Raw genomic sequence first — 20,485 nt, forward strand, 5'->3', positions numbered from 1 at the left:
AACAGTGAAACAGCTGAATGCCAAAGCAGATCTCCTGAGCTGGGTGTTAAGAGTTGCTAAAATGTAAAGGCTGCTCTCCTCTCCTGACTTTAACTTTGGGAAATGGCTACCTTTTTAAATTAAAATGTGCTATGTTAACCTGTAATAAGTTTATTGTTACTTTTAAGTAAATTAGTAAGTATTTTAGTATTTCTCAGTTTTAACCCTCAGATATTACAAACATTGACAATTATCCAAATAAACAGACACTCTTCGGGGTTTCAAAGGGTATTAAGGGGTCCTGAAACCAAAAACTGTGAGAACTACTGGTATATGAAATGCTTAAGAAAGTGGTCATTCCTGAGTTCATAAAATGTCTCTCTCAGCCTGACGAACATTTCACTGAGAACACCTTACTTGTATGTAGTTTACATTCCTTGGGCAAGGAAGTGGGATCTTACCCACTTCACTTCAATCTTCTAACAACGATGCCAGTTTATCAACAACCCATCAACTCCTTTCCTCAAAGAAGGCCTTAACACAGAAACATTTCAACAGCACTAGCCTGAAAATAAACGAAGAGAATAGACAACTGATTTTTCTAAAATAGTATTTGGTAGCCACTCTTACCTCTCGTACATGAAGAGGGACTGGTAACAGCATTATCGGTTACAGACTCAGTCCGATTATTATTTTTCACCACTATTTCACCCTAAAAAGCAAACCAGTTGTGTTCTTACTAGTTCAAACTAAAAATAATCATTATTTTAAAAACATATAGCCTCCTTCACCATTCTTAAAATCTGCAAAATATAGGCTAATTAAAAATTCCAAACATGTAAGTACATAACGTGCAAAGTTAAATTACTTTCTTTTGCCAAATCTCATTCCCCAGAGGAAAAACCACCCATCTACAGCTTAGCTACTAGCATCTTAGCGTTTCGTCGCTTCGGAGATAAACATCTGTGTATCATTTTAAATGGATCTCAATAATGGGATCACACCACACACAGTATCACGTTAACTTAATAATTTCCAAGTCAGCAAAGATTCTTAAAAGCCAAAGTGCCTGCTGTGAAAGGAAAAGCTGTTTTCATCACACCCCCACACCAAAGCTCAAAAAAAAATCCCTGAAAATGTCCACAAAAACAAATACAAGTCTTCTAATGTGTACTTTCTTTTATAGACAGAAAGCTCCATCATGCATGGAACAAGAGGAACCGAATGACACTTGGGACAAGAGAGTACATTAAGAGAGACCTCAAAGTGACCAGCAGCACCCAAGGTGAAAGGAAAATGATAAACTAAGTGGCTTTAAAATCAATTCTGAAGTTCATATGCTTCAAAAATTCACCCATTTTACCATTTCATCTAAGCTTAGTAAAAAAAAAAAAAAAAATTGTGCAGCAGCTAAAACTGCTGACTGCTGAATACGCCTTGTGCCACTCCTCTACCTAGTAGAAACCTGGCAACCTCAAAGAGCTGCTTCAGAACCATGGAAAGAACATGCTCCGTAACTAGGGCAGAAAGCCACCATTTTCATTAAAAACAAAAATACAGTAAAATCCTCCAAGGGACATCTGCTGATTCCTGGCCCCACAGCAGAGCTCACTAAGAGCCTGGAAATGCCTACATAGCCCTGGGCCCTCTTGCCCCAGGACTTCCCCAGGCAAGGACACACCACTTCCCTCCAGAGAGCAAGCATGGGTTCCTGAGTCGGCAGGTATCACTTGCTAACCTGCAAATTCCAAATCACTGCCTGACACCCCATACAAATCTTGCAGGAGGTGTCGCCTAGAGCGCTTGCCCCTTCGAGGGAGTGTGGAGCTGTTTGCTTCAATCTGCTGGGGGCCTGAGGCCCCACCTCTAAATAGGATCTCGATAATTTCAGCACGTTGCCTCAAATAAATGCAAGACAAAGGCCACTCGGGAAGTAACTTTTTACTTTCAAATGAAGCATTTCTAGGAACTCCAAAGGCATGGGGAGGTATGGAGTTAGGCAAAGAGAAAGATGCCATTCCCCTTTCTATTGGCACTTTTCTCAGCTTCCAAAACACTGGGCTAGTTCTGGAGGAGGTGATGTGGCATCAGCATAGCTCTGTGCAAGTGGCTACACTCTGAGAAACATTCTCTTCTGGCCCCATCTGTAGGCTGCTGTGTTCTCTAAGGGATTCCAGATAGACACAGTATATAAACATGTTAAGTAATCAAGTAAAAAATCCATCAAATGAGAAAATAAATGATTAAAATGCAGCCTGTTCTTTGAGTAAACTTAACTTTTATGCTCACCAAAGTCAATCAAACACTAGAAATGGCTTACCTATTCAAGAATGATTAAGTAAATTACATGTATTAATATCAAAGATTCAATGTAAGTTATATGTCCAAAAACTATTTAATGACATGGGAAGATTACCATAAAGGTTTTAAAAAATTCAAACACAAACTTGTACGTATGTATTCTTAATTGAAGGGAATGCCCCTCAATTCCAACAATGTAACATTAAAAAAAGACTAAGTGCCAAACATGGTTTGCTCTTGGCTGTACAACTTTAGACAGTTTGTTTTTTCTTAATATTTTTCTGGTGTCATGTTACTAACACCATGAAGGAAAAAAAGTTTCTTTTTATGGCAAAGTTGAGGAAAAACAAAACAAAACAACTCCACATATAATTCAAGAGTGTGAATACATAAGGCACTGAGTGTGTAAACCTCCCCACACAGCATGAGGTGTCCTACTTGTCCACATGCGGAGTACACACAGCAAGTGAGCGTGACCTAAGCGTCAGTCACGCCCCAGCCACCCTGGACCCTATGTACCCTGTACTTTGTGAGAGCTCACAGGCTTGGCATTATCCACTGACCACCCACGACGAAGGCATGGAGCTCCTCAACTACTCAGCTATTCCATACACCCAGCCAGGGCCCAAAACACAGTCACACAACTGCTACATGAAACTGTGATTTTTCTATATCAGTCAATCGGCCTTACTTATCGCCACCATGTAAAAGGAAAACACCAGGTGGGACAGCCTAAGGGTCAACATGTTGGGGATGACTTATTTTCAGCACATTATATAAGCCACTACCACCAAGTCTTCAGAGGCTTCAGTATCCAGGCACCCAAAAGAAGCACTAGGACAGGAAATGTAAATTCTTTCTCCATTCAAAAGGTATACGAACTGGGAAGCTCTGTTTTCCTCATTGTTTCTTCTTTCTCCTTGCCTCTACACAGGGATGGGCCTCAATTTGTCAAAAGCCATTTTAGCAACTAGAATCCAACAAAATTTTTTCCTGGAAATCTCAAAATCTGTGTGACAGGAAAATGCTTCAATTTGATGGACTAAAACTTGAGATCAAATACTGAATACAGTGCAATTTAACACTTACTGCAGTGAGATTTTCTGTATCATTGACAGGACAGAGGTGCAGATAAAACTGCCTGGGAAAATTAGAAGTTACACTGTACAGTTCTAACATTACTGTTTAATTTAAAAAAATTCGTTTCTCTGTACTGAAAAGTGTTATCATAATGCAATGGTAGAAACAACATTTTCACAATGGGCTATGGAATTCAGTTGAACCAACGACAGAATCTTCCCCTCCTGAGGCATGGCAATGCTTTCTAGCCACCAGAGATGAAGACACTTGCTAAGTGATTCTCTGGAAAGAGCAACACCAGGTGTTACAGCCTGGCCATAAACAGCTCCAACAACACAGAGAGTCACCTAAGTGCATTTAGGAGGCCCCTGCCACCCCACGATGTGAAGTGTATGCAGTGTTTCAGGTGATGTCCCTGCATAACTGTCCATCACTGAGGAGAAAAGAAGAAAGGGGAACAAAGAGCAGGAGGCTGCACTCACCTCTGATAATACTGCAGAGGGTGTCCCCATTTCTCTGAGAAGAGAAATGTCAGTAGAGGTGGAGCGTAAAGGCCCCCACTTGGGCTGCTTTTGTATCTTTGGTATCTCACTGTTTTCTGGACTCTGCAGTTCAGGAAAATCCAACCTGGTAAATCCAAACTCAGGTTTGGAGGCAGATCCACTCTTTTCAATGATTCTGGATTTCCTGTCTGTTCGTTTATAATAACCATCTGCATTTACAGAATTAAAAGTAAGGGTAAAAATTCAGAGGTTGTTTGATGACCTGTATTCACACTTCAGTTGCAGTGTAGAAAGTCTATTGCTACTGATGCAACAACATATTATTGTCCAAACAGCCTGATTTTTGGTAGCGTTGTTAACCTCTGAAACAGTGGAAAACATAAATGACCATGGGGGTCACCAAGCAGAAAAAAGCAACATGCTGCAAATCTTAGGAGTAATTCTCAACTGGATGAAATAGTTACCTTAACCTGATTGTGCAGCTGGGCATTTCAATTATTCTCAAAACACACTTTAGAGTTTTGTGAGATTAAGGGGACTCTTGCGAATTTCCTTTAAATAATAAATTTTCCATATTTTAGTTTGCTGGAACGAACTAGAGGAAAACAAGTATTAATAGAATTAAACTTATAACCTCTCCCACCTTTCTCCTTCAAATGCAAATGAATGATGCCATAGGTTACAATTCCATAAAGCCCCAGCATTTTAAAAATTGTTTAATTATAAGGCTAGAGTTATTCCAGTTAACTGTTCAACTCTTCTTTCACATTACCATATACCAGAGGATTTATAAATGACATCAACACAAAGAGAAAATGTTATGTATCAAATAACAGTAAATTACACATGTAAATAAATGACAAACCATTTCCAGTAAGTACACTATTACAGAGGTTTTAAGTTATTACATAAATAGATGATGGCTGTGATCAAGGTGCAATAGTAAATAATTTACAGGAAAAAAAAAACAAGGTATCATGTATAATCACTAACTTTCAACCAGAGACTGGAACAGCAGTTCTTAAGCCCAGAACCGACATGTCCTTTGAATAACCATCCTGCCCTGGGTTTGGTATTGTTCAGGATGGGATTTAAATTGTAGTCAACTCTCTCCCCTACTGAAAAGTGTTCCAATAGAAAACCAGAGAAGCTATTTTAGGGATCAACATGATCAAATACAGTACAAGGATATGGCTGTAATTCACTATTTAACAAGTATTTTGAGGTGGTTGATTGTCACCTACTTGCTATGTGATTTTACAGAAGTTCTTGCATAAGACAGTGTAATACCATCTTTGGATAAACTCCAGGATCCCACAGGAAACTTGACTGCCTCAGTTTTTCATGATGAATAAGCCCACAAAAACAGTTTAAAGAACAGAAATGTTTCTGGGAGTAGACAGGGTAGAATAATATAATATACAGAGCATATTATTTTTACCTGATTTCAAACTATTCTCAGCATGAATGGACACACGAGGTGAATCTTTGACTGATTTTAAATCTGATGATACAGGTCCATCAGTTTTCTTACTGTCAAACTTCTGTTCATCATAGGTTTTCTTCTGCAGGAAACATTAAAAAATAACATTTTTAAGAACACAATCACTATAAAATAAAGGCTTGAATCCACAAATTCATCATTACAACTCAATCATTTTTTAAAAAGGTTAAACCATATGAAATTTTAAATACCTTAAATAACATGCAAGAACTGGCCTGTTCTTTATGTTTTAAATGCTAAAGTGGCCAACAACACCAAGACATTTACAGACCTTAAACACAGCTTTTGTGTCTTGTGAGAGAGGGCACGTGTGCTCACTTCGTGGCTTCAGTCTTTGAAAACCTCCAAAACAACTGGGTTGGTTGTCATCATATGGGGAGCCGGGCACTGGGCAAACATTTTGTGGTGACTGAAGGGTGTAGGGAGAGTAGGCATATGGATGAAGAGGGATCTCAGCAGAGAAATACTGAGATGGAAAAGCTGAAGCTCCAAAAGCCATATCATCGGTATAGAGTTTCTGTCTAAATAAAAAGGGTAAATTTTAGTTGCAGATTTCATACCACAAACCAAGAAGCTTAATATTTTATAATAAACAAAATTTAAACATACTATTTTTGAGGTCATTCATTCTAGCACTGAAATACCTCTAATTAAAAACCAAATAAAACCTCTGAGCACTTCTTAACCTGCAAACAAAGATGCTGACTAGTTCCATTTTTTTCATTACGCAGCTGAAACCTCCATAACAGGACCCTATTACAAGGAATATTAGAAAAGCCCAAGGATGCTCTAGCAGCTTTCCACTCTCATGCTGTCAAAATATTCGGAAATGCCTCACTCCAGCAACCCTGACCAAAATTTAAGCCATCCAGACCACTCTCTTGGCAGAGGGAGCTTTTATAGAGCCCCCACTGCCCATCCAAATTCCACCCTGACAACCTCCAGGGGCCTGCTCCCTGAGGCCTCTGGGCACCCGCAGACAGCCTGCCCAGCCCCTTTCCTGTTCCAAGCCCACTGCCATATCCTGTGCTCTACTGCCTCAGGGGGCTGGGAGCACTGTGCACAACGTGGTCCAGGAACTACATGTCCTGCTAATAAGATGGAACTGTCTGTGAACACTGCCACTGCCTCAACTTGCTCAAGTCGCAAGGCTGGAGTGAACTATAATTTAACACTGATTTTTGTGTGTGGCAAATTTAGTATAAGGCCAGAGGTTTCAACCATTTTGCAACAAAGGTTGATACAATGATAAATGCTAAGCAACTGACTTAATACAAATCACAGTATTCTCATTCCCACAAATAAGCACCAGCAGGTGTTTCCATGACGTTCAAGGGCTTTGAATTATTTGTAGCAAACCACTGAAATCCTGAAGTGTACGGTCCACTGAAAGGAAGGAAGAGTCAAAGCTAAGGATGCTGCTAAGTCACTTCAGTCGTGTCCGACTCTGTGCAACCCCATAGATGGCAGCCCACCAGGCTCCCCCGTCCCTGGGATTCTCTAGGCAAGAACACTGGAGTGGGTTGCCATTTCCTTTTCCAATGCATGAAAGTGAAAAGTGAAAGTGAAGCAGCTCAGTCGTGTCCGACCTTCAGCGAACCCATGGACTGCAGCTTTCCAGGCTCCTCCGTCCATGGGATTTTCCAGGCAAGAGTACTGGAGTGGGGTGCCATTGCCTTCTCCCAAGCTAAGGATAAGACACCCCATATGATCTTCCAATTGTTCGAATGTCAGGAGATATAAGCATAGGCACCAACTAGTAGAATTTGTATTTCTACTCTGCTACAATTAAGAGTCTGCAATGAAGGAAAAGAGTCACTATAAACAGGCTAGACCTGTAACACACTGACAGCTGCCAAGTCTCCTACGACCTCCTTCCTGTCAATCTCATTAACCTCTACTACATGGTATCTACTTCTATCACACCACCTGAAAAGCTCCACTAGCCTGGACTTGACAACCTCTGCCCTCTCTTTGCTCTCACTCATCTTCCAAAGGCTCCTCCGTGGCATGGTTCCCACCACACTCTCCCCATTTCACCTGTCAGACTCACTCTGAGCCAGAACCTCTCCTTTTGCTCAGGACTTCACTTCAACCTACTCGCCTTCCAGCAGTTTTATCACCTCTAGGTCTCTATCTCCAATTTACAGGTCATTTTCACCCACCCAGCACACACAGATCCAAATCGTACGATCCCCAAACCAGCCCCACTGCCAACTTATGCTCTCACAAACGATCCCCAATCTTTCCAACTGGAACTAGCTAGGACCTTTCCCACCAAAACCCGTAAGAACACTTTTCTACTGCAGAAAAGTCTCCCTGTATTTTGTTCTCTATTCCCAGTGCCTAACTCAATCGGAATACTGCAGGCCCCCAGGAGTGTTCCTGATCATTGCTCACAGTGAACTTACTGTGTGTGGAAAACTTCCTGGGTACCAAGCCTTGTGTTGAAAACTTTAGGAGTCTTTGTCTCCCTTGAGCCCCTTCACAGCCCAGTGAGGTCGATGCCATTAAGCCCTGTTTAGTAGAGAAGGGAATGGCAACCCACTCCAGTATTCTTGCCTGGAGAATCCCATGGAGAAAGGAGCCTGGCAGGCCACAGTTCATGGGGTCGCAAGAGTTGGATGTGACTCAGCAACTAAACCACCACCACCACCAACCCAATCAAAACCTTCAAGCCCGTTTCCTTAAAAGCTGAGCCAGAAACCAGGTGTGATTATCATGATCCCACCCACAATACTCCCAAAGTTCTCTATTTCCTATCCAACAAACCTAACTTTTCAGCTGTACCATGTAGGCCAGTGGACTAGTGGCTCCCCTCAACAATAGGACCTTACTTCTCTACTGTCTCCCAAATATCTTGCATCCGGTCCCCTCTGACCTGTCAGGAATCCAGTCACTCCTCCACCCACCAACTTGACATGAGCCACACTGTGGAGAACCACTAATTCACATAGCGTATGTGCATGCTTAGATGCTCAATCGTGTCCAACTCTTGAGACTCCATGGGGCCCACCATGCTCCTCTGTCCATGGGATTTTCCAGGCAAGAATACTGGAGTGGGTTGCCATTCCCTTCTCCACGGGATCTTCCTGACCCAAGGATTGAACCCAGGTCTCCTGAATTACAGGCAGATCCTTTACCACTGAGCCAGGGAAGCCCCAGTTCTCACAAATGAGAGTTTTAACCTAAAAGCAACCACTGGCACTGTAATTTTCACATTATACTACAAGATACCAAGAGCAAGAGCAGCTGAACTCAGGTCAGAAGGACTGAATGCTAATTCTGATCCTGGTGCTATCTCCTTGAGAAATTTGGGACAAACATTTATAGCCTCAGTTTTTCTTGTGTAGAAATAACACTACATCTCCCTGCCAAACTCATGGATTTTGGCAAGCATGAAATGAATGTATTCAGTAATTCCCAAACAAAACACACACTTCCTCACACCTGTGTTACACAGGATTTGTCACAAAGACATACTATGACAATCAACAAAATCATTTTCTGGGGAGGATGACTGGCAACAGAGAACTTACTTTGTTTGCATAACCTTTATTTGTCCATTATACCAGTAAATACTCAGTACTTCCCAAACATGGCCATTCTACATACTAGGATACTTCTAATGATATTTGTCCTGCCTATAACATAAACTTGAAGGAGACTGATAATGTGTTTTCATTCATCTCCACCATAGTTCATGAGACAGGCCTTCCCCCACTTAGGAACTAGTGCTTTTCCATATAGTAGCCTTTAGCTAATCAACTGCAAATGAATAGATGAGTCCTTTGGCATGCACTGCTAGAAGTACTAGAGGTGGACATTCAGCAAAAGGTCACTCCTTCCTTTAAGGACACAGAGAACTAGGTTGCTATAGCGGAAGAAGTAGAAAAGAGGACATGTTTGTTATAGAAAATTTCAGTCCTTTTTTCAAGGCAGCAAGAGATCTCCATTTAAACAAAATCTGATTATAGCAAAACAACTCTTAACTTATATTAGAATTAACTAGATAATCACTTCTTCACTGTGTAAAGTCTCACCACTTCATCCCCACTTTAAAGGCTCTCATTCTTTCTAAGCTTGCTCTTTGGTTTCATGATTCCATTGTCCTTAAATCGTTTTCTTGTCAGGCAGGAATATGGTCAGTCAACCTTTTCAGTGGTTATAAATATTAAAAAAAAAAAAAAAAATCAAAGCTATAAGGGAATAAGGGGTTAAAAAAGCATAATTTTAAAATTCAGCATCGAGCATCCTTAAGCCTCTGATTAGTCTCAACGTGTTATAGCTAGAATGCTGCTTTAGCTGTATGACTGTTTTCCACCTTTATTTTAGGTCACTAGAATTTTACCCAGCAGATGGCTTAAGAGTTTTTATCACAGACTGAGATACAGCTTGTATTTTATCATGTGAGCCCACTCAAGGTAGGAAATGACTTAACTGAGACCCATGTCAACCTTCCTATTACAAAGGAAGAAATTACAATGGAAAACTTGGCATTCCTACCAAACACTTTCAAGCATATTCTGTCACGACTTCAATTTTAGTCAAAAAATATAACTTTTCTTATTTCCTAAACATACCAGACAATCCAATGATTTTCTTATTCCAACTTTTATTTTTGTGAACACAGCTCTAGAATTTATATGAAGTATAAACTATTTTCAGGTACACCATGCAGGTATGGGGGGAAAAGGTAACAACTCTGACCCAAAACAACAAAACATAAAGATAAGGATTTTCACATAAGCATAAAGGTGATTTATGCCTTAAAAATAAATCTACAAATAATCCACACAATCATGTGAAAGACTTTAACACTTATTTTTCTACCCTCAGCTAATAAAGGGAAACCATTTTGTAACTACCTACAGAATAAATCCCGGGGAGGAAAAACAACATTTAAAGGACAAAATAAGCCTTCTTTCAGCTCAAATCTGTAAGAATTTATAACCAAAAATTTGTAGGATCCATCTCCACAGGACAGTTATAAAGCAAAACAGTTAAAAGCAAACCTCAGCAATTTCCAAACACTTTATCTGCACAGAGAGGCAGCCCTGGTTGCTAGCCCCCCTCCATCACTGAGCAGCGTTTTTCAATGTTACACCCTAAAACTGAGGAGCATGTTTATTTATTTATTTGGGCTTTTCTTTGCCCCGTTTGCTCTCACCCACTTGTTCCTGCCATTTCATCACCCATAAATACATGATACAGTTTTAAACTGTAGGCACAACAGACTTGCATTCCCCATTAATAAATGCAACGCAGTCTCCATATTTTCTCTGCCCCAAATAACCAAATGAATATGGAGGAAAAAAAGGAGAGCTGAATCTTCAGTTTTTCGTGTGCTACACAGTTAAGTTGTGCTGTACATTTCCTTCTTGGATGAGGAGCATCTTCTCCAGTTGCTCTGAAAACGTTAACGTGATAGCTGCAGAATATTTCCAGTCTAATTACCATTAAAGTCAAGCAATAAGGTCCCCATGTTAAGGCAAGACTTTGGGAAGAATACCTACTCAGGCACTGCTAGTTCTTGGACACATGGATAGTATGGGGTGGCTGCACAGCTGGGGAAAACCCGCGCTTCTGAAGACTCTGACCATCCCACATTGAGCCCAGCAAATTTGGGGACAAATGGTTTGACATCTGCTGACAACTTGATGCCCTGAGGAGAAAAAGAGGATTATGGTTACAAACTTTCTAAGATCAACCAAGTGGGGAAAAAAAACAACAAAGAGTCCCTCCCATCTCAAAGCCCCAGAAATGCTAATCCCAGTGCTGCAGTTCAAATATATCTGCCCAGCAAATACAAGAATTTGTTAGCAATTTCTTCCCAAACCCTTTTTCACTAGAAAAGCCAGTCTATCAAATATTAAAAATAGAAAATAAGGACAACCATTTAAAGTGGGAATAAAAGTCAACCCAGACTGCAGAGTTAGAACTACTAGTGACGTTTCCTTATCTTTAAGGTAGAATACAGTAGTTTACCTCTCGACTGAGTTAAAGGATAACAAACTATCAAACTTAACTGTAGCACTCAAAACGCACATGCTCCTTAGACTTTATTGGTTCTATTAAATTTCTCAAGGAACTCAGAACAGCTGCTTTTCACTCAGCGAACCAATAAAGGCTGTCTTATTAAAAACCAAAAGCAAGTTTTGCCAGAAAATCTTTGTATCGCCACAAGCCCTTGAAATATGAATATAAAATGTTGGTTGGATTTTTCTTTCCGTTTTTAGATCTGTATTGAGAAATATACTTTCACTAGCAACTTATAATCATGTTTTTTCATTCTTGTGAAAGCCGGTTTTTGCGATAGTCAGGGCTCCTGCTAGAGGTTACTCTTAGCTAGTCGAGCAGAGACTTCCGCTTCAGAAAACGTATTCACAAGCTTTAAACAAGTGGTTCCTGCTCACGAATGCGGTAAGGATACACGGTCGCGCAGCTCCTCCGCAGCCTCGGGACTAGTGGCAGTTTCCCGTTGACGGAGTCCTTCCTCATTTCGTTTAACCGCGGGCCGTGTGGACGCGCCCGGGGCTAGGGGTCGCGGCCGCCCGGCCGGACATCCCCCGCCCTGTCCCCAACCAGCCTCCGGCCCACGCTAATCCACTTCCCACCCCATCCGCGCAAGGCCAGCACTCTGGGAGGCCCAGGGCCGCCATCCTCACCTCGGCCGCGGGCTCCCGCCGCCCCTCCGATGCCATGGCGGGCGGCTGGGAAGAGGTCCGGCCGGGGAGGCAATAGCCGCCCCGTCGGCTGGCGGGACCGAAGGGCGACAGTCCTCCTCCCCGCCTTTCCGCCTTCGGAGAGGACGCCAGGAAGTGCGTCACAAAAACGCGCCTCGGCCCGCCTTACTTCCGGTCGGAAGTGCGCGGGGCGGCAATTCTGCGCCTGCGCGAGGTCCCGGCATGGTGAGTACTTGAAGCTGCATCCTCGCGCGTGTAGTTTGGAGTTAACTTGAGGCTGTATCCGCAAAGATAGCGGACAAACCGCGGGATGTGGTTAGCCAGGCCCGCACGAGGGGTCGGTGCACGGGGTGGCGGGCACCTGGAGCTAGAGAAGGGTCTGTGGGGAGTTGGGGGCCTTAAGGAAACCGCATACCTTGTGGACCTACAAAGGGAGAAAGTCAAGATTTGGCATCTTACATTTCCAGGAGCCTAGAGCAGTTTGGAGAAGGCAATGGCAACCCACTCCAGTACTCTTGCCTGGAAAATCCCATGGGCGGAGGACCCTGGCAGGCTGCAGTCCATGGGGTCGCTAAGAGTCGGACACGACTGAGCGACTTCACTTTCACTTTTCACTTTCATGCATTGGAGAAGGAAATGGCAACCCACTCCAGTGTTCTTGCCTGGAGAATCCCAGGGACGGGGGAGCCTGGTGGGCTGCCGTCTATGGGGTCGCACAGAGTCGGACACGACTGAAGCGATTTAGCAGCAGCCGAGCAGTTTGGAAGTAACCACGAAAAAGAATTTCAAAACTGCTCAGTTCAACAAAGGGCTGTTGACCACTAGGAAATGTGCTGGGAGAGGAAGAGATGGACAAGCAGGGTGGAAGTAAGCAATCCTAGGGCAGGTGGTGGTAGGTAGAATGGGAAGTAGAGGGCGGTGCCTGGGAAACGGAGTGAGGGAGGGGGAGCGCAGATCCTAGAACTTTTGCTTACTTGGTGAAAAGTGGAAGCTGTTTGACCAGTAGAGGTTAATTAGGTTGAACATCCTAAACTGGAGGCTAATTGTAGGTTCTCTGGTGGCTCAGAGGATAAAGCGTCTGCCTGCAAAGCAGGAAACCCGGGTTCAATCCCTGAGTTGGGAAGATCCCCTGGAGAAGGAAATGGCAACCCACTCCAGTATTCTTGCCTGGAGAATCCCATGGACAGAGGAGCCTGGCGGGCTACAAGTCCACGGGGTCGCAAAGAGTCTGACACGACTTCACTTTCACTTTCTGTTGAGTGACTACCAGGTATTTCAAGCAGTAAATGCAGGCAATTCCAGCTCATCTCCTGGTGTTCTGTGCGCCTCTCACAGGTCAAACCTCCAGAGTGGAATGAGGCTTGGGATCTGACAGTAAGCAGTGCTGGAGATTGAGCATTATGCAGTATACTGGTCTGTGCTAAATACAATCAAGTTTACTTAACAATTCTGAAGTTTTTCTGTTGGCCCAACCCTGAACCTGGAGCCAGTGGACCCATGGGGATGGGAGTAAGTTCTAGGCTCTTGCCCATCACCACACTGCCCTAAATATTTATCGTGCTTATTATGTGAAAGCACTACCCTTTTCAAAGAGGTGTGTACAGAGGACCAGCATACTGGGGGTCTTATGCTTATTGGCAGCTTAGCTAAAAGGTTTCTTCAGCATTAGCAATGATGATAAAAAGCCTGTGTTTGGATTAACTGAAATATTTCCTTAGCAGTTAAAAGAATTGGACACAAAATGCACACCATGTTAGAAGTTTTAAAAATGCTATGATCCCCCTTTGGCACATGGAGAAGAGAAATGGGGTTAAGTGGTTTCTCCCAAGGCAGTAATTACATAAATTAGTGAAGTAACCCAGAGTATTAAGTTGGGTTTCTTTTTGTTTACTTGGAGATTCTAAGACAATTCTCTAGGAACTAAACAACAGAGCTATAAAATCTACCTTGGCTCTATCAAACTTATCCCTAGTTCTTAGTATCTTCATAAGTGAATTTAAATGGTACCCGGAATCACAACCAAGCTGATAGGTTTAAACCCACTTAACATTTTATTTCTTTGAAGTGAATTTATTTCCTCAGGACTATAAAACTGAAATCATCCAACATCCTCAACAGTCCCAAGTTAACCTTAAGAAAACAAACCTCAGTAACTTCAAAGAGTAATAAATGCAACGTACAAACTTTATTTAACAAAAGTAACAGATAATGTCAAACAGGCACTTATATTAAAAGAAAAACTGACTAGAAGAAATTTTTATCTTAAAACACCTTACAGTAACCTACTTGCAGTTGCATTTAACTGAGCTCTGTTGCTGTGAAGAATACAGCTCATGCACAGGTATGGATGAACAATTTGTACATTTTTCAAGTATTCACTGAATACTACCTTATATACACATATACATTAAATTTGAGAAAGATTTAATTGATGATCCCCAGATAAGCTTCATTTTTGTTGATCTTTTGGAAGAGGCCGTCTAAAGAGAAGGATGTGTGGTTCTGTGGAAACAAAATGTTTTATATTAATATGGTTAATTTTCATTCCTTCAACAAAAAATTATAAGAATTCTCAATTGAACCAAAATAAAGTAAATCCACAGTCAACTGATGTTATTTATTAAGGTATCTGAAATTTTGCTTTTAAGTTACTATCAACAATAAACAAGAAATCAACATTAACAATGAGAATTTCCCCCCAGTTAATTTTACACACTCTGGAGAAAAGGAAAGTAAAGAAGTCATTTGAGAAGGGTTTCTATCTTTAGAATCTCAATTCCAATGAAAAGTAAAGAAAAAGGTTATCTGTTGTGGGGAAAACAGTTAACACCTCATTAAAAAACCGTAGGTCCCAGGGGCCCTCCTGGTAGATTCTGTTTCAGTAGATGGAGGACTGAGTAGGAACCTACAGGTAAGGTCCTCAGTTGCTTTGTATTATCTGGAGAAAGACCTTTTTAATATAATTACATGCTCCGATCCCAAGATAGTTACAAGTTTGAGTTTTTGCTGCTGATGCTTTTCTTTAAAAGTATAAATCAAGATAGCTTTAGCTTTATCTAATTCATATCATTAAGTTATGGCTCAGTTGGTAAAGATCCACCTGCAATACAGGAGATCTGGGTTCGATTCCTGACCTGGGTCAGGAAGATTCCCTGGAGAAGGAAATGGCAACCCACTCCAGTATTCTTGCCTGGGAAATCCCATGAACAGAGGAGCCTGGCACACTACAGTTCATGGGGTCGCAAAGAATCAGACATGACTGAGTGACTAAACCATCACACTTAATTCAGCTTCTATGCCTTCAAATTTTATTCAAAGCAATAAATCCTTTTAGATTTATTGATAACCCCCAAACACCATGGAGTTTCTTAGTCTAGCTTACTAATAGTTTACCAATAATCTAGAAAACTGTTCACTTCAAATTGCATCAGTTTCTATACTTAGAACTCCTAGACACACAACCCTAAATTAAGTTCTTAGTTTTCAAATAGACACCAGAATTCTAAATATATTTACGGCAAAATACTTCAAGATACTACTAGCAATGACACAGATTTTAAAATAGAATAACCTGTTTGTTTCTTTTTTTACTTCATAGGTTATTTTTGCAGATACAAGAATGCATTCTTTTCACTATGTAAACTGTTGTTTACTATAAAATTAGAACCCTCTCTAGGAAGTCATTCAAAAATAGTCAAGCTTATCACTTACTTAGGATATCACTTACTTAGGGATATCATTGAAACATCAGTATTACTAACAGATTTTCAACAACCACTATTTATTTTCAGTCAGTTAATGCTTCTCTAAAAACTTACCTGGTTCATGAATCATGTAATGAACCCAGCCTAGACTCTGTTGGACACCAAGTCTCCTCCACTCCTCTTCAGACATCAGATGGGTTTTTGGTACTTGTTTGGAAAGTTCTCTGGGTAACATGACATGTCTGTTAAAAAAAATATAGCCAAATATTAGTACTCTATGTGGATATGCCTTTCCTAAAATTATGGTTGCTTTACACATCCATCTTTAGGACACTTAAAAAAGCAACCCTGTTACATTATCACTGGCATCAATCTTAAGAACTACTTAAGTAGTTCGACCACCTTTAATTCTTATTTTTGATGGCCTGTGTTCAAATTAGAAATTAGAATATGTACTCCAAAAGTACAAAGCATTTTATTTACGATTAACATTTTTCCCTAATAGAGACTGCTTGCTAATTGTCTCAATCTTCTTCAGGAATAGAACCTCAAAAACTAAGTGGGACACATGGTTATCCAAAACACCCCAGCCTCCCCTGCAGCTACCTCTGATCACATGACTAAATCGACCAATAGGATAAAAGCAGAAAATATGCACCTTATGGAAAGCATCCTAAAAAGAAAAGAGCATGCCCATTTTCATTTTTCGCCTTCCTGTTGGTTACAAAGCAGATTGATGTGATCAGGGAGCAAGAGAAGTCATCTAAGACCATAGCTGCTGCTGCTGCTAAGTCGCTTCACTTGTGTCCAACTCTGTATACCCCATAGACTGCAGCCCACCAGGCTCCCCGGGTCCCTGGAATTCTCCAGGCAAGAACACTGGAGTGGTTGGGTTGCCATTTCCTTCTCCAATGCATGAAAGCGAAAAGTGAAAGTGAAGTCGTGTCCGACTCTTCGTGACCCCATGGACTGTAGCCTACCAGATTCCTCCATCCATGGGATTTTCCAGGCAAGAGTACTGGAGTGGGTTGCCATTTCCTTCTCCACTAAGACCACAGAAGTAATCATAAATTGAGAATGGTCCCCGATTGTAAGAGCTGCAAATAACCTATTACCTGATTTCTATCTTCTACCTAATTGTTGATTAGTCTCAAGAGAAATGTACAGTGCTTTTGTACACATCTTATGTATACCCTACAAAATACAGCAATATTTTATGTTTAAGTGGAAGTCACATCCCTACCTTAACCATAAACCATAGAAATAGTCTAACCATCATCAAGATTTGATCACAAGGGAAAAATCTGTAAGTAGCTTCAATCAGATGGAGAATCTACATGTATTTGTTTTCCCCCTGCATGGGTATATATTGGGCTTCCCTGGTGGCTCAGAAGGTAAAGAATCTACCTGCAACGTGGAAGACCCAGGTTTGATCTTTGGGTCAGGAAGATCCCCTCCAGAAAGGAATGGCAGCCACTCCAGTATTCTTGCCTGGAGAATCCCATGAACAGAGGAGCCTGGTGGCCTACAGTCCATGGGGTCACAAAGAGTCGGACACGGACTGAACAACTAACACTTTCACACTTTCTAACTACATATAAGGAGAATTGTTCCCCAAAGTTAACTGTCAGTACCAAGTGCTTTTCATGGAGGGTGTCGAGGTAAAGAAGGCAATAACAGTACAAACAACAAAGGAGCTACTAAGATAACATTGCAGGATACAATTAAATTTCCTTCTCTGAAGATTACTGCCCTGTTTCATAAAAGTTTAAAGTAGCTTGGTCAAGAAACAACAGCTTTAATACTGGATTAAATATTAATCCAGATTTTAGTAAGATTGTAGTTATATTCTGTCCATTACTGCATATCCCCAGCTTCTTGGTCAGCATCACATAATTGAACATTATTATCAACACATTACAGGATTAGAACTGTGTAGTATATAAAAATAAGACAATTGACTTCAAACAAAGAGACTTTTCCAATGCAATTAGGTATTACTAATCTGCAAGGCTGCCCAGAGAAATCATCAATTTTTCTCCAGAGAATACAGATTTACAAGACATTAGGGAGAGAGGAAAAAAAGGAGACCGACCCGCTGTTACTGAATGTACGCTTTCTAACTCAAATAGCTTTCTTGGAAATCTAAAAGGAGAGCATCTTGGAAATCTAAAAGGATAGCAGACAGAAAAGGTCACTGTTTGGCCCCGCCTACACGTTAGCAGTTTCCCAGGATGCAGCGTCCTAGTCACCACCCAGGAGGACTGGGCGGAGCTGGTGTTTGAAGCCACACCCTAGTTAAGTCTCCGGTAAGCGTTAAGGCCATTAAGTTTAAGAGTTCCTTTCCTCCCACAATCCAATTTGCTTATCTAACACATTTAGGAACTACGCTCTAGTTCCAGCACATAATGATGCAGAAGCCAAAACAACAACAACAAAAAAAAAGCCTCAAAGCAAAAAATTTGGCCGATATAAACTAACAGAAAAAAAAAATGCCCCAAAGTCGTTCGAGTTCTCAATTTAGTCTCAAATGGAAGCCCCTTCAATATTAACCCAAGGTTACCACGCACCAGCACCCGCTCAAAGTCGCCATACCCACACTACACATTCAAATCCCAAGCAAGCTCGTTTTGGGGGGGATTCCCCCGCAAACTAATTTTTAGTGCCATCAACTTCAAAAGAGTTTCTCTGGCGACGTTACCTGACCAAAATCGCCCTTCCGACCGCCCCTCGCCCGCTGTGACTGGGGTGGGGGGCGTTTGCCTGAATGCCATGTAGGCCGAAATTTTTAGGAACAGCTGGGCTTTTATGCAGGCGTCGACTCTCCGCGCCAGGCTTCAGCCTCGCCGGGCCCCTTTAGGCCCTCGGTCCCTTTCCTTTAGGGCGGCAACTCTGCACCAGAAGCGGCCCCTTCTGCGCTCCAGCTTCGTCCCCCTCACAGACAGGAACAAAGAGCGGAAGGCGGCCGGGCCGGCCCGCCAGACGAGGAGAGGCGCGCGCTCCCACCCCGGCGGCCCGACCCCAACACAACAGCGACTCCCGGCTGGCCCCCGACCTGACCTCCGGATCCCAACCCTAACCCCAGCCCCAAGCTCTTCGACCCCGACTCTGGGTCCCAGGTTCTCTCCCCTGACCGGAGTTCCAGCTCAGGCTCGCCCGAGGCTGCGGCCGAGGTAGGCTGTCCGGCCTGCTCACCGGTATTCGTAGTGTTCATCGAAGTACTTGTCCGAGTAGTAGATCTGCTTATGGGCCATCCTGCAGGTGGGCGGTGGGCAGCAGCTGACTAGAGCGAAGCGAGGCGAAGACAGGGCGCAGGTGAGGGAACGTCCGGGTCAGGTGAAGGCAACGACTCGACTGAGACCAACCGACCGTACGCCGAACGAGCCAGGTTTGAATCCGACAGCCCGCCGCTGATTGGGTAACGATGTCGACCAATCACCTTCCGCGCATCCTGCGGGGGGGTGGGGGGGGTTGCAACCGGCTCCTAGCCTATCGTCACCGCCTTTCTGTGGCGTTTGCACAAGATTAGCCAATCAGAGGCCTGTTGCGAGGTCGTCCCAGGAAAGAAGTGATGATTGGCGTGGCGTGGGGGCGGGGAGCTCCTAACGAGAAGGGAGTGACCATGGAAGGGCGGAACCAGGACGTTAGGGGCCATAGGGCGCGTGCGCAGGGGTTTAGAAGGTTCCAGGTCCGCTGAGCCGTTTGGACAGCCAGGCTGCGGGAGGGGTACGGTATCGCGAGGTTTGGCGAGGCCCGGGAGTGGGAGGGGGCTGCCTGTAGAGCTGTCGTCAGTTTGTCGGCGCACCCTCAGCTGCCGGTGCTACGTGACTGAAGTACGTGGGAGGTGAGGAATTCCGGCAGCCCTGCTGCTGCTAAGTCGCTTCAGTCGTGTCTGACTCTGTGCTATCCCATAGACGGAAGTCCACCAGGCTCCCCCGTCCCTGGGATTCTCCAGGCAAGAACACTGGAGTGGGTTGCCATTTCCTTCTCCAGTGCATGAAAGTGAAGTCGCTCAGTCGTGTCCGACTCATAGCGACCCCATGGACTACAGCCTACCAGGCTCCTCCATCCGTGGGATTTTCCAGGCAAGAGTACTGGAGTGCGGTGCCATTGCCTTCTCCGCCGGCAGCCCTAGACTGAGGGAAAGACAGAGAAAGAGGGAAGAGTGAGGGGAAGAGCCTTAACCCGGGCGCGCCCAGCCGTTCTGTGGCGTAGAGATCCGGAAAGCCAAAGTTGTGCCGGGACGTGAGGAAGACGTCAGAATACCCCACCGCGGCGAGGCCGCATGGAGTATCCCGGAACCTCGCCGCAGAGTGCTGCGGGGGTGCGGTGCAAGGCCGTTGCCCAGAGACCTCTGTTAGGGGAAAATTGTCTTCCCACGCCGTTCGCACATTCTGACAGCTCTATAGATAGGCGTGTGTGCGAGCGTATGGGAAAATAAAAATTACTAAAATAATGATGTTTGGTAGAGGACGACGGTATTAAAAGTGATTTGTAAAAATTCCTTTGGCTTGTTACTCTTGAAATCTAATTTAAAATTAAGGTACTTGTAGGGGGTTCCCTGGTGGTCTAGTGGTTAGGCCTATGCGCTTTCAATGTCGTGGACCCTAGCTAGATCCCTGGTAGGGAACTAAGATCTCACATGCCCCGTGGCCAAGAAGAAAGTGTTTTTCACTTTTTCCACAATGAGCGTGTGGGTAGTGCAGCACAATACCGGTAAGAGCTTCA

General features: G+C 43.2%; 2 protein-coding genes across 7 annotated transcripts in view; both read right to left on the reverse strand.

The window, feature by feature from the left end:
* The window catches only part of SECISBP2 (SECIS binding protein 2), a 35,382-nt gene extending 23,199 nt beyond the window's left edge, over window positions 1-12,183 (reverse strand). For 3 of the 6 annotated variants that reach the window (XM_027550369.1, XM_027550368.1, XM_027550367.1), the window contains exons 1-5: window positions 12,036-12,183; window positions 10,884-11,032; window positions 5,639-5,888; window positions 5,305-5,428; window positions 3,843-4,072 (exon numbers count right to left, since the gene is read on the reverse strand). In XM_027550369.1, the coding sequence (XP_027406170.1) occupies window positions 3,843-4,072; window positions 5,305-5,428; window positions 5,639-5,888; window positions 10,884-11,032; window positions 12,036-12,071 (789 nt within the window). In that variant the 5' untranslated portion in view covers window positions 12,072-12,183. Of the gene's footprint in view, window positions 1-609; window positions 692-3,842; window positions 4,073-5,304; window positions 5,429-5,638; window positions 5,889-10,883; window positions 11,033-12,035 lie in introns of those variants that run through there. The other 3 variants (XM_027550365.1, XM_027550366.1, XM_027550370.1) reach the window with 2 other exon arrangements.
* A 2,027-nt stretch (window positions 12,184-14,210) lies between these two features.
* Window positions 14,211-19,178, reverse strand: CKS2 (CDC28 protein kinase regulatory subunit 2). Its single transcript, XM_027550371.1, has 3 exons — window positions 18,953-19,178; window positions 15,872-15,999; window positions 14,211-14,555 (listed from the first exon to the last, which is right to left on the reverse strand). Exons 1-3 carry the CDS (start codon window positions 19,009-19,011, stop codon window positions 14,503-14,505), a joined length of 240 nt encoding a protein of 79 aa, XP_027406172.1. The 5' UTR covers window positions 19,012-19,178; the 3' UTR covers window positions 14,211-14,502.
* Between the last annotated feature and the right edge of the window lie 1,307 nt (window positions 19,179-20,485).

The sequence above is a fragment of the Bos indicus x Bos taurus genome, chromosome 8 (genome assembly GCF_003369695.1).
Source record: "Bos indicus x Bos taurus breed Angus x Brahman F1 hybrid chromosome 8, Bos_hybrid_MaternalHap_v2.0, whole genome shotgun sequence".
Lineage (NCBI taxonomy): Eukaryota > Metazoa > Chordata > Mammalia > Artiodactyla > Bovidae > Bos > Bos indicus x Bos taurus.

Coding starts and splice junctions, on each gene's coding strand:
- CKS2 (XM_027550371.1), bottom strand. CDS start 19,011: ATGGCCCATAAGCAGATCTACTACTCGGACAAGTACTTCGATGAACAC. Junction 16,000..18,952: donor GATGAACACTACGAATACCG/GTGAGCAGGCCG, acceptor TTTTTTTAACAG/ACATGTCATGTTACCCAGAG. Junction 14,556..15,871: donor TTACATGATTCATGAACCAG/GTAAGTTTTTAG, acceptor TTGTTTCCACAG/AACCACACATCCTTCTCTTT.